At 34.3% G+C, this 13,355-nt stretch overlaps 1 protein-coding gene across 1 annotated transcript in view; it reads right to left on the bottom strand.

The window, feature by feature from the left end:
* Positions 1 to 13,355, bottom strand: part of LOC111692026 — a 66,012-nt gene that overhangs the window by 28,697 nt on the left and 23,960 nt on the right. The window contains exon 2 of the mRNA XM_023455707.1: positions 3,483 to 3,689. Coding sequence (XP_023311475.1) covers positions 3,483 to 3,689 — 207 coding nt within the window. The remainder of the gene's footprint in view (positions 1 to 3,482; positions 3,690 to 13,355) is intronic.

Raw genomic sequence — 13,355 nt, 5'->3', positions numbered from 1 at the left:
AAAATTTTAATGAAAATAGCAGTAAAAATTATTTTATGAAAAATTAAATATAGAAAAAAATTTAGTCCTACGTCAAAACTGTACTTTAATAATAAATTTCAATTCTAAACAACTTTCTTTAATAACATATTTTGTGTACTGTTAAAAACAAAGGCAGTTTATTCTTGAAAGATTTTTATATTTACCGGTTTTCTGAGCACCCTGTACAAGTGCCAGTTCCAATGCCAACCGCATTTTTAATCCAAAAATTTGAGCGGTCATATATCAGTCAATTTTCATCCAAAAATACTGTACAACCTCTTATTTTAAATGAAATATTATCAGTTTTTCTATGAAGCCTATACCTATCTTTACACAAAAAAACATTTAATATTTTCAATAAAATAATTCAACAACCAAATATTCTCTCTATGGGTAAAAGTAATTACTTTACATTTATTATGGTTTAAAGACTTACCTTTTTTTATCCAAATTCATACACAAAACCACCACTCACTATAAAATATATGGGGTAATGAAACTTTAATATGAGGACTTAAACAAAAACACACAGACAAACTCGTTGATTATATGATAATAATAATAAATTTAGGAATTGAGTGGATTTACAAAATTGGAAAAATAATTGAATCACGACTATATTTGTCAGGACAGTGCAGAAAAGTCCGTATGTGTGGTTCATATCGGCATCAGGCCGGACATACCAGTCATTATTTCGCTGACAGGGTTGTTTCAGTCAGCCAAGGTCTATGCCGAACTTTGAATTTCAACACAATTTAAAACTAAAAGAATTTGCCCTTGGGTCTTTAATATGATCTTACGGTATAACAACCAGCTAAGAACCTTTTACAATAATAGTAATATCATCTAATTCGGAATTAAAAATTATTCAAATTATTTGGACTTTAATAACTAAGTTAAGATATAACACGGCAACGGTGAAGCGACCACATGACAACTCGTACAAGCACATTTGTTCAAAGATGTGTAAATTTGTGAGTAATATGCCATACTCGTTTAACCCCCTGTGAGTTACCTATTTATTTGTTGTTTTTATTAACAGAACAGTAACTTTGATATTTGTTTCATATAGGTACCCTCTCAATTTCTGGCGCATGAACCCCGGCTGTCGTCGAGATAATTGCTTTATGATGACCCATGTATAAAAGGTACCAATATCAACAATAACATTTGTTATCTCTCTCTTTCTCTCTCGTTCTAATTTTAAACTAGTACCTACCTATTGAATCTGAATTTTTAACAACTTTAAGAAGCTGTCTTAATAAACGGTGTACACATACTGAGATTTTCTTTCTCATTCCGTGCCTCTCCTCTAGGTACCTACATTCTTCAGTCCACGTCAAAAGCAGCAGCAGCAGTCTACAGGATGTTATTAAAAAAGTGACAGCGAAGCAACCACATGACAACTCTGAGATTTTAAAAGGTTTTTATATCTGTTGGTTTGTTCCTTAATACGTTCTCTTTGTTCCTTAATACGTTCTCTGCCAGACCTAGAGTGAACTTTTGCTTTTTCAACACAATTTGCATAGCATAGAATTCCTCTAGTAATTAAATAAATAATGTCATACAGGGTGTTAATGACAAACAGTGATTTTAAGACAAAAAGTTGGTCCGCAGATGCTTCGTTTTCGTGTTAAACTTTTGTAAAATAAATTGATGTTTCGTAAATATCTTAACCCAATTTTGTTATAATTTGAAACGCAACAAATATAATAGCCACTTTTACTTTATAACTGATATTCCATCCGACGGCATTTCTTCTCCATATTTATAGTGTATTTTTATATAAATATATAAGAGTCGAATTTACCATTCAGTAACAATCTAACAACAATTCAATTATCCCGTTTTCTCTCAATCAGACAACTCGTATATAAGTTACAAGAGATGTGTTATTTAAAAAAAAACATCCGGTAGATATGTACAAATATACGCATGTCTGTCGCCTATATTTTGTATACGTGGCTGATGCTTTTACGTTAGCTGGCGTCAGTGACACAGCTATTTATTTCAAACCGTTAGCGAAATATAAGGTGCTAATGCGCATGTTTTTTCGTTCAAGAGACCTGAACGGAGCTGTGTTTGAATTTCTCATCTTAAGATTATGAAATTTCACACTAATAGCTGAAACATTTTTAGCATCAATATATCAACCATAGCGTTCCTGTTCTTCTGGTCTAGAGGTAACGAACTCGCTTTGAAATCCAAAGGTTCGGGGTTCGAATCTCAGAGAGTGCAAGACTTTTTTAATTTAAATAAAATTCGTGACCAACTTTAAATTTACCGCCAATTGCAGTTCATTGACCTCCCTTACTGTATTTGAATTTTAAATTTACCGCCAACTGCTGTTTGGAGTTCATTGACTTCCCTATCGTGACTGGATTTTAAATTTACCGCCAATTTGCCGCGCTCTGATTGGTTGAGGGGCGTGGCCTAATAGTGGAGTGGAGGGGGTAAAATTCACCAAAAATTTGCAAATTGAACCTTCATAAGAAAGTACATGGGATTTTGTCACAGAATGAACATAGCCTATCTACTGTGGTGTATTGAATGATTAGATTGGAAAGTGAGGTGAATATGTCTGCATGTATGAAAGCGTACCACACATCCAGAGAAACTAGGTACCTACATCATGAATGAAAAAATTGTACAAACAAACCCTTAATCTAAAAACCTTTGAACGTTCTTATAAAATGAATGAGGTAAAAGTCTATTCAAAATTTCAACTGAATATCTTAAAAAATAACATGATTACTAACAAAAATAGTTTTTGTTTTACTCTGTATGTTGAAACAGTGGTGGTTAAATGAAAAATGGCATAATGCGGTATTTACAGAACTGGGACTGTAGTGCGCTACACTTAATTCAACCAATCATCGAGCTGTACCCCTCTCGATTTTTTAGCATTTTTATGTAGCATCGTACTGCCGCTTCAAGTTAAAATTATTTTAACTACATCTACATTAAAAATGTTAATGATTTAACTTATGTTTTTAATTATATTCAGTTGAAAATGGCAGACGGCAGACGACCTGTGACTTATAAAGACTATTTTAAAAATAATATAGAACCTCGAACCTCGAAAACATACATTAAAATTCTATGAGTAAAACCACACTTGTAAAATCAAGAATTAACTACAGCACATTAAAAAAAACCTCTCCAAATAACAAAATTCATATTATATTCATTGATAACACAGCTCCGCAAAAAAGTGGAATATCCTAAAGACAAGACCCAAGGCCCCAAAACGGACACCGGATTCGGATTCAGCGACCACAAAAACATGTAGTTAACAGGGTCTTGTTTTTCGGATATTCCACTTTTTTGTGGGGGCTGTATAATTTTACATTTGTCAATATTTTTTTATTAACTAGCATTGTTTTGGTTTGCCGCTGGTGCCATTTCCAAAAAAACTTTTGATTATTTTATATATTAAATAGACTGGTGTGCATACTTACGAAAACTTAGTGCCAAATTTATAGATATTAGTAAAAATACCAAATTAACACCATAGGAGTATTCACTTAAAAACCCGCTTATTAAAGCTCCACTCATAAAACATATTGATAAAACAGCGCCAATTTTATTCGAAATTATGCTGTCGGAATCAGGCATCACATCGGTTATAGTTGTCCTAAGTAAAGTCTGCATTGGGCTCCCAAATGCTAAAATTGTATATATTATATATTATATTTTATGAAATAAATGACAGGACTTCAATTGAAGAAATGTGATTATCTATTAGGTTTTACTAAAGCAACCTATAACCAATTAAAAGAGGATAGATACACATATTATAGAAACAAAGAGAATCAGAACGGATGCTTCATTTGTAAATTTTTCGTTACATTTAAGTACGAACGGTTAGAAGCAAGGCGAACTGTATAAACGTACAGATGTAGACGAAGCACGGCAAAGATGGTGCAAGATCGAGGCCCTTTGAATACAATGAACTACATACTCACTGGAACGGATGCATATTCTTATGTTTATGAGGGCAAATTTTAAGATTTGCAACTCGCCGATAAAAGGGCTTTCCGTCTCTCTCGCTCTCATTGACATGAATATAAGTTAGGGCGACAAAGTTAAAATAGTTATGAGTGATCTTTAAAAGTTAAAATATCGATTTGAAATTTTCAGAATCGAGATTTTACTCAACCTAGAAAATTATAAAATAACGAGAAAAAAAATTAAAAAAATAATAATTTTTGACGATTTTGGAAATTTTTAAAAATTTTGAACGACCTCTAAAAAAATTTTTTTTGAGCTACAGGACAGAAGAAATCTGTATTTTCAACATGACGGTTGTCCTGCACAAAGTGTACTTAATGTAAGAAACTGGTTAGATCAGTATTTCCACAATAAATTGATAGGACAGTTTAGTCCTATAAGATGGCCTGCACGCCCCCAGACATAACTAACCCCTCTTTATTTCCTGTTATGGAGCAAACAGTTTATGCCCATGATTTACGAGATAATTTAAACCTTTAATAGGAGAAAATATCAGAAGCAATAACCGACCTAAACGGAGATACGGTTCACTTAGTTTATGAAAAATGTTGAAGAAATATTGAAAACTGTGTAACAGTAGGAGGACAATACATAGAATAGTTTTTTATCATTTTATTCAATAAATTATGCGCTTTTTTTTAATTTATAAAATTATATTAATAATAATAATTTTCGCAATCTTTCAGTAACATTTTTAAATTTTATAAAACTAATACTTTACTCTAGGCACAAATTCACGTTTCTTTATTTACTAACCACCCTGTATGTTATTTTGAAAGTCTGAGTATGGCTAATGACTTTTCACGATAAGCAAAAATTTTTATGAATGACTTTTTCCTTTAAAATGGGAAATTAGGCCAGCCATTCTACGGAAAAACGTGGAAAAATTGATAGCAGCAATCTGACGACGGGAACTTGTAGGGAGGGATAATTAATGAATACATAAATTAGTACAGCCAATTTCGCCCCCACTCCGAATAAACAATGGTCAAAGTAGTCAAACTGAGGTTTTTCTCAAATATAATTTTTCAGAGGTAAGATAGAGAAAAAGTCTTCAAATTAAAGTTGTAGGTAGTAAACCTACAATTTCATTTTTATGCATTAAAATCGTTGTATTATTTATCGAGATAATTGCAAAAAACATGCATTTTTGCAGTGTTTTTTAAATTGTTAATAGCTTTTGCAATAATGGTCATAGGCGAATTAACCCCTTTATACAGGGTGTTAGTAAATAAGTGCGACAAATTTCAGGGGGTTATTCTACATGAGCAAATAATGGCAGTTTGCTTATAAACGTATGTCCGCAAATGATTCGTTTTCCGAGATACGGGGTGTCAAAGTTTTTCTTAAAAACTGACGATTTAATTTATTGCTCTGAAACCGGTCGAGATGTGCAAATGAAATTTGGTGGGTTTTAAGAGGTAGTTATTGCGCATTTTTTGACACGCAATTAAGAATTTTATGTTCATCATTGGCGCGCGTACGGGTAATAATCTCAATTTTTTTAAAGAAAAAAATGGTACGCCACTGAGATATTACAAATTAAAAATCATTTTTGAATTCCTCGTTCAATTTGTGACAAAAAAATCTCTCTTGCCTTTTCTTCGTATGGGGCGCCGTTTTGATGCAAAAAAATAAAACATCTTAACGCGTATTTTTTATTTCTTTAATACATTACCTAGTAGGCTAGTCAACATTTGTCTGTTAAATACGAATATTTTTAAGAAATGTCAAATTAGCGTTTCCTCATTATTAATTTATTAAGCTTTTAGTTTGGTATAACATTAGTGTTAATAAGTAATTAATTTTTCTTTTATCGAAAAGAATGGAAAATTTTACAAATGCGGAATTGTCAGACATGCATTTTGTCTATGGTCGAAGTAATGGAAATGGTCGGCAAGCTCGACGATTGTATGCTGAGTTGTATCCAGGACGTAGGGTACCTCATCACACAATATTTGCTCGTCTTCATCAACGTTTGCGCGAAAATGGTTCATTTAAGAAACAAACGGTTGACTGTGGGCGCCCTCGAGAAGTACGAACTGTGCAACTAGAAGAAGCAGTTCTCGAGTTAATTGCGGAGTCACCTGAAACAAGTACTCGAAAAATTGCCAACATTTTGAATGTAAGCAACTTCACTGTATTTAAAATTCTTAAAGAACAGCAATTGTATCCGTTTCATATTGAACGTGTGCAAGCTCTACTACCTAGAGACTTTTTCCGCGCCTATTTTTTTGCCAATGGATTAATCATCAAATCGCTCAAATTCCTAATTTTTTAAATGCCGTTTTGTTTACTGACGAGGCTACTTTTGGACGACAGTGTATACGAAATTTCCATAACAATCATTTATGGGCGGGCTGAGGAAAACCGCCATGGAATCTTTGAAGCTTATTTTCAGCATCGGTTTTCCGTAAATGTATGGCTTGGCGTAATTGATGATCATTTAATCGGTCCATATTTCCTCCCACAACGACTAACAGGCGAATCTTATCTTAATTTCCTACAGGAAGAGTTACCTGTTCTTCTTGAAGAAATTGCTCTACAGCTGAGACAACACCTATGGTACATGCATGATGGTGCACCAGCCCATTTTAGCATTAATGTACGTAATCACTTAGACACAGTATATCCACATCGTTGGATAGGTAGGGGAGGTACGGAACATTGGCCTGCTCGATCGCCGGATTTAAATCCTCTTGATTTTTGCATTTGGGGTTTTCTTAAGTTATTAGTTTATTCCACTCCCGTTGAAAATGTTGATGACCTGAGGAATTATAGTCGGCTGTGAGACAATAAAAAATATACCAGGAATATTTGCGCGAATACGACAATCAATGAGGCGAAGAGTTGAATCTTGTGTCACGTCTGAGGGAGGTCATTTTGAACATTTGTTGTAGCTTTGCGCCTTCTCAAAATTTTATTAGTGTTATTTTCTGTTATTGTTCTGGTTTAATGTTATTGTATTAGATAGTTCTTGATAATGTATTACAAAAATAAAAAATACTCGTTAAGATGTTTTATTTTTTTGCATCAAAACGGCGCCCCATACGAAGAAAAGGCAAGAGAGATTTTTTTGTCATAAATTGAACGAGGAATTCAAAAATGATTTTTAATTTGTAATATCTCAGTGGCGTACCATTTGTTTCTTTAAAAAAATTGAGATTATTACCCGTATGGGCGCCAATGATAAACATAAAATTCTTAATTGCATGTCAAAAAATGCGCAATAACTACCTCTTAAAACCCACCAAATTTCAATTGCCCATCTCGACCGGTTTCAGAACAATAAATTAAATCGTCAGTTTTTAAGAAAAACTTTGACACCCCGTATCTCGGAAAACGAATTATTTGCGGACATACGTTTATAAGCAAACTGCCATTATTTTCTCATGTAGAAGCACCCCCTGAAATTTGTTGCACTTATTTACTAACACCCTGTATGTGGACACAAATTGGGCCCGATCGGACCAATAGTTTAGGAATAATTGCATTTGTTTATCCCAAACACCATTTTTTAAACGATTGAGGTCACTGAGTGTATAAAAATCAATTTAAACGCCGGGAAATGATAGTTAAAAGTCTGTAAATTATGCTATGTTAAAAAAAATCGATATTTCTCAATTTTGTTGAATTTTTTTCAATGCAAGAAAGGGGTATTTTTTTTATAAATAAATAGAAGTAACTCCGGAACTACTGGTCTCAGGAACACGACAGTCATATCACTGGATAGCTGGTAAAAAAAACAAAGGTTTTAAAAATATATGCCCTACGCCCTTTCTGGGCCGAGATAGCCCATTTTCTTAAAAAAATCACAGCGCCATTGTTTATAAACATTAAGGGCTGAAATTAATGCTATATATGCACAAAAGTCTAAACTATAATTCAACTTCACGAAGATTCATGAATGAATAAAAAATTTATAGTAACTCAATGTGGAGGTAAATTATCTTAGCTCGTTCAGTCGGCGAAGGAGGCGGGGGTGGGGAAACCAGCTCGTGAGATTCAAAATCGTGCCTGCTCGAAAATTTTGCAATATCTCGGCTTCCGCTTGACGTAGAAGCTTCATTTTTTTTAAACTGGGGTAGCTCGTCGAAAAAATGACAACTAGACCACCAAGCAACCCCTAAAATAAGGGTTGGTTCTTTTAAGTGGTTTTTTAAAACATTTTTTCGTCGTGCAATTTGACTACAAATACCTTTAAACATATGGAATGCAATTAACAACCTCTAAAATGTTATCCAACCCTCAAACCAAGGGTTGGTTTTTATTACCGTCCTCTTTTTCCATTATTTTTTCTAAAATTTTAGAGAAAATTTATTTTCTACAAAGAACAATTATTATTTTTGTTACTTTGAGCGTTTTTATTTATATATTTTTACTGTTTACATACAGGGTGTTCAAAAAGTTTGGAACCCCCTCTCTATCTCAGAAAATACAAAAAAATGATTAGGACAAAAGTTGCAGGGTTTTGAGTGAGCAATCCAACGATGATCTTGATCATGAGCTTGACCATGTCCTTGAAGGTCATTTAGAGGTGAACTTGGAAATTTTAAATGGAACCGTATACTTTTGACCCCGGAAATAGTAAGAGCGGAAAATTTTACGTTCGAAGGTGACCTTGACCATGACCTTCATGGTAATTTAGAAGTCAACAGGGTTCATAGCGGCCGGGAAACCCAGAAATACCGGGAAAAGTCAGGAAATTAATTATTCTTCATAAAAAGCAGGGAATAGTCAGGAAATTTAAAAAGTAATCATGGAAGTCAGGGAATTTGATGTTCGCAACTGGAAATTTTGTGAAAGGCGGCCCTGGGTGTTTGAAAGAGAAAACTATTTGTGGGCATATTTTTTTTAAAAAAACCTTTGTTTTTTTTACCAGCTATCCAGTGATATGACTGTCGAGTTCCTGAGACCAGTAGTTTCGGAGTTACTTCTATTTATTTATAAAAAAATATACCTCTTTTTTGTATTGAAAAAATGCAACAAAATGAACAATGAAAAAAATCGATTTTTTTTAACATACTATAATTTTCAGACCTTTAACTATCATTTCCCGGCGTTTAAATTGATTTTTATGCACTCAGTGACCTAGCTCAATCGTTTAAAAAAATGGTGTTTGGGATAAACAAATGCAATTATTCATAAACTATTGGACCGATCGGGCCACATATAAAGGGTTATAATACCCTCATTTTTACTAGATTAAAATTCGCCTATGACCATTATTTTTTGCAATGTTGCATGTTTTTTGCAATTATCTCGATAAATAATACACCGATTTTAATATATAAAAAATGAAATTGTAGGTTTTTTTAATACCTATAACTTTCATTTGAAGACTTTCTCTTCTCTATCTTGCCTCTGAAAAATTATATTTGAGAAAAACCTCATTTTGACTACTTTGACCATTGTTTATTCGGAGTGGGGGCAAAATTGGCTGCACTAATTTATGTATTTTTCATTAACTATCCCCTCCCCTACAAGATCCCGTCGTCAGATTGCTGCTATCAATTTCTCCTTGAAATCGCTCTTTTTCCCGTAGAATGAGTGGGGTAAATAAGGATAATTACAAGTATAGTTAGGTCCATCCGGGGACACACTGTATATGGTATACAGGGTATCCCACTAAGGTCGGCGAGGTACGATATTAGGGAAAGTATAGGCTATAGTTTCGGAAAAAAATATATAGAATAAATCGACCAAGAGAAATCGCTGAAAATAGTTTTCAAGTTCGTAGCTCGGCCGCTAGGGAGCGCAATCTGCATACCAAAACATTGAATTAAATTTTTCTCAGAAATGTTTCCTATTCAGGTATATGGATAACAAATATGGATAGCTGGATTCATTGCGCATAACTTTTGTTATTGACATTTTGATCCATCTCTCGACATAAAGGGTGGGGGAAGCTCCTAATGAAAGAAGAAAAAGGCATTTTTTAAGGATTGACTCATCAAAAGCCCATAGTGTTTACCTCATTGGGAAGGTCTTTTCATGCTTTATCTCGTGGTGAATGCGTAATGTCATTTATCTCAATATGGAAATCTATAGACGGCGTTATTTCAAAAGAATAAGCTTATTGATTTTTCTCAAAAATTTTAAATGCAATGCAATGAGTTTTCTTTACATAATTCAACACATAAAATTGATGAATATAACATAAGTTTGAAATTTCTAACGAAAGTGTTGTTTAAATGGTATAGCCTATTATTTATTTATTGGCGCTATTTATCCAAGTTTACGTTTAGGTCAAATAAACTATTCTCACATTTCCAAAATTTTGTTTCAAACTGTTACTCCAGAAAATACGAGACAGCCAAAATTCCAAGATTCCAAGGTAAGATACTGAGCCAACAGTGTTACGAACATAATGTGGGTTTAGGTAAGTTCTTTTATAAACACATTTTGTATTGGTAATTAAATGTCTTTTGGTTAGTGTCGTGTTCCTCAATTCATTAACGTTTTTTATTTTTTGCTCACTAATTTGAGAATAACTTGATAACAAAAAAAGATATCGAATCTTTTTTGGCGTCAAAATGTAGCTATTTTCATGCTCTTCAAACTAACCTATAAAAAGTTTTATCTTGCTATTTCACTTAAAAAAAAAACGTGAAACAACCTAAACTCTGTTTTGGTATATCGATTGTACCCCCTTGTGGCTGAGCTACAAACTTGAAAACTATTTCCAGCGATTTCTCTTGATCAATTTATTCAATTAAATTTTTTTCCCGAACCTCTAGGGCTAGGGCCTATACTTTCCCTAATATCGTACCTCGCCGACCTTAGTAGGACACCCTATACAGGGTGTTTAAGTTCTAGTGAATCAAACTCAATAAATAATTCAGAACTGCCTTATAAAGCAAGGGTCTAAGTCTCACCATGTTCACTGTAGTGGACCATGTTGGTCGGTTGTTAAAATCATATTATTTACGAAATATTTGGTATGCTTATAACAAATTGATTCAAATTTGGTGTGGTGTTGACATTTGCACATGTGCATAATTTACTGTAAATTTTTGTAGGTTAGTGGCGTAGGAATGGGTAGTATAGCGGGATTTTTTTACTCCAACTTCTACGCCAATGGCCTAATAATCATTTGGGATTCATTTTTAGATTCCGTGGGCAATTCTACATAAAAAAAGGTATACTTTTTGAAAGTCGGTGTAGTGTATCGTTTTACCGAAAATTGTTAAATGGGAGATCGTTCTTCTGATAAGAAATTTAGTTTCTTAAAGATAGGAAATAAATTTCAAATTAATATTATTATAATGTCACGCATTAACTTCGAAACAATATTAAATAATATGTCTTTACATCGGCAAACTACTGAAATTTTAAATATAGTCTCTTGTGTATTATTTATTGCATTCGTAATGTGGTGAATGAGCTCATTTTTTTGTTGCGCTACAGTGCGGTGGACAGCATATTCAATGGCACCTCCTCTAAAATTTCATTTGTGCCATTCTGAAGCAATTACAGGTATCCTTGCTCATTCAACGATCCGTTTGTTTCAAAAAGATATAATTTCTTTAAAAAATTACACCTACATATTAATTTTTAATCTGCGCTGTGCATCCATTACACTATCCATACAAACGATTGCCATGAAAAAACAACTAAGCAATAATAGACTTATCTGTCATCAGGAACTGCCATCCATTCTATCCATTCTCCATTCTTTCTTTATATATCTTTAAAATCTGCAATCCCCTCTCGCTCCCACACTGGGCCGCGAAAAGGGCCGATTTATCGGACCTAAGGATCTTCGCGAAGCGCCACGACGTCCTCGCGTCGTCGCTTGGTGATGTTTTCGAGGCGGTTTTTCCGCATTTTCGCGAGTAAAATTTCGTTTTTTAGGGGCACCTCTGCTAGGCGCGGAGCGAAACAAAGACGCGACATGTCGGAAACACCCACCGTATCTGGGATAGCTCGAGGGACTGGACGCAGGCTGTCCATCCGCGGGACCCCGGTTCGAATCGTGAGCGGTTGAAGCTTTTTTATTTATTATTCTCGCTATTTTCTACTTATTTATATAAATATTATGTAGGAATATGTTTTATTTGCTTACCATATGCCTTTTTCAAACTTTTTATTTACAATGTTTAATGAAATTAACACGGAATCGAAATGCGGCCGCTTTTTACTTTACTTTAAAATCTGCAATCTCCTCTCGCTCCCACATTCGAAGGCGAAAAACGGCGATTTTCCGGACTTATGGGTCTTTTCGCGACTAAGCGCACTTCGTTTCTTCCTTTATCCAGACGTCATATTTTGAAAGCGCTTTCTTAACGTATTCGATGTGAAATTTTCCTTTTCCGGAACGGCTGCTGGCGATTTTTCACGCGGAACAGAGATGCAACATGTCGGCAGACGGCAACGCTCATCGACGAAAACATGACAATTGCGACTGATGTCAAATTGAAACGTCAAAATAAATTTGACACCAAAAGCTAAAGACGTTCTAGGGTTGAGGATTGTTGTTATTTCATCTTTCTAGGCCTCTTTGAAACTTTAATTCATAGGTACCCTACGATTGTAACGAAATTTTTATTAATTTCGTTTAATTTATTTTATTCACACTGTATAACGTCACTTTTAATTTAACACCTATATTTACTCCTTAATTACTCCCGACCTATCCCGTGCTAACTCGACGAACAACCCGTGTCGTAGAACAGCCTCACTTTTAACGTAGATGGCGTAGCACCGGAGTTTTAAAAGCCGTGACCAACCTACTCTCGCCCCTTCTTGATTTTGTCATCGAAACGAATTATATCCTACTTGCGACCATCCATTTTTGGGTTATCGTGGAAGCACACCGAAATTTTTCAATCTGGTATGTAAATGTGGTTTATTCCTTGTTAATTAATTGTTTTATAATTGCTTTGCTAATACATATTTTGCTAACGCTTATATTCTATTCATTAAATCTAGGTTTACTTGACCTCCCTTTTGTGTCAAGGGCACGTGGCAAGAAAAGATCCACGAAGGGTCTTATCTTGTAGTTTCTTCGTTTAGTGACGTTTGAAAACCCGTTCTGTTGTGTTTTTTATGCTTTCAGAGTATATGATCGGGATATCGCCTGTTGTTTAACGATCACACAAAGGCTGGTAGAATTTCTGATTTCGTCGCAGACTAGCAGAGTTTCTCTGAGCCCCTGGCAAATTTATACAGTGGATCGGAAATGGTAGGCCAACGTACCTAAGGATTGGATTGGGGTAAGTTTCTTTTATCATTTTACTTTTTAATAAAGGCAGCTTGCTTCGACAATTCCTGTGGCCACCAATTTGACCTTTTTGTGGTTGTTTTAATTTCAGGGA

The sequence above is a fragment of the Anoplophora glabripennis genome, unplaced genomic scaffold, assembly GCF_000390285.2.
Source record: "Anoplophora glabripennis isolate ALB-LARVAE unplaced genomic scaffold, Agla_2.0 scaffold656, whole genome shotgun sequence".
Lineage (NCBI taxonomy): Eukaryota > Metazoa > Arthropoda > Insecta > Coleoptera > Cerambycidae > Anoplophora > Anoplophora glabripennis.
The sequence above is the reverse complement of the archived record's forward strand: the minus strand, read 5'-3'. Positions and strand labels throughout refer to the sequence as shown.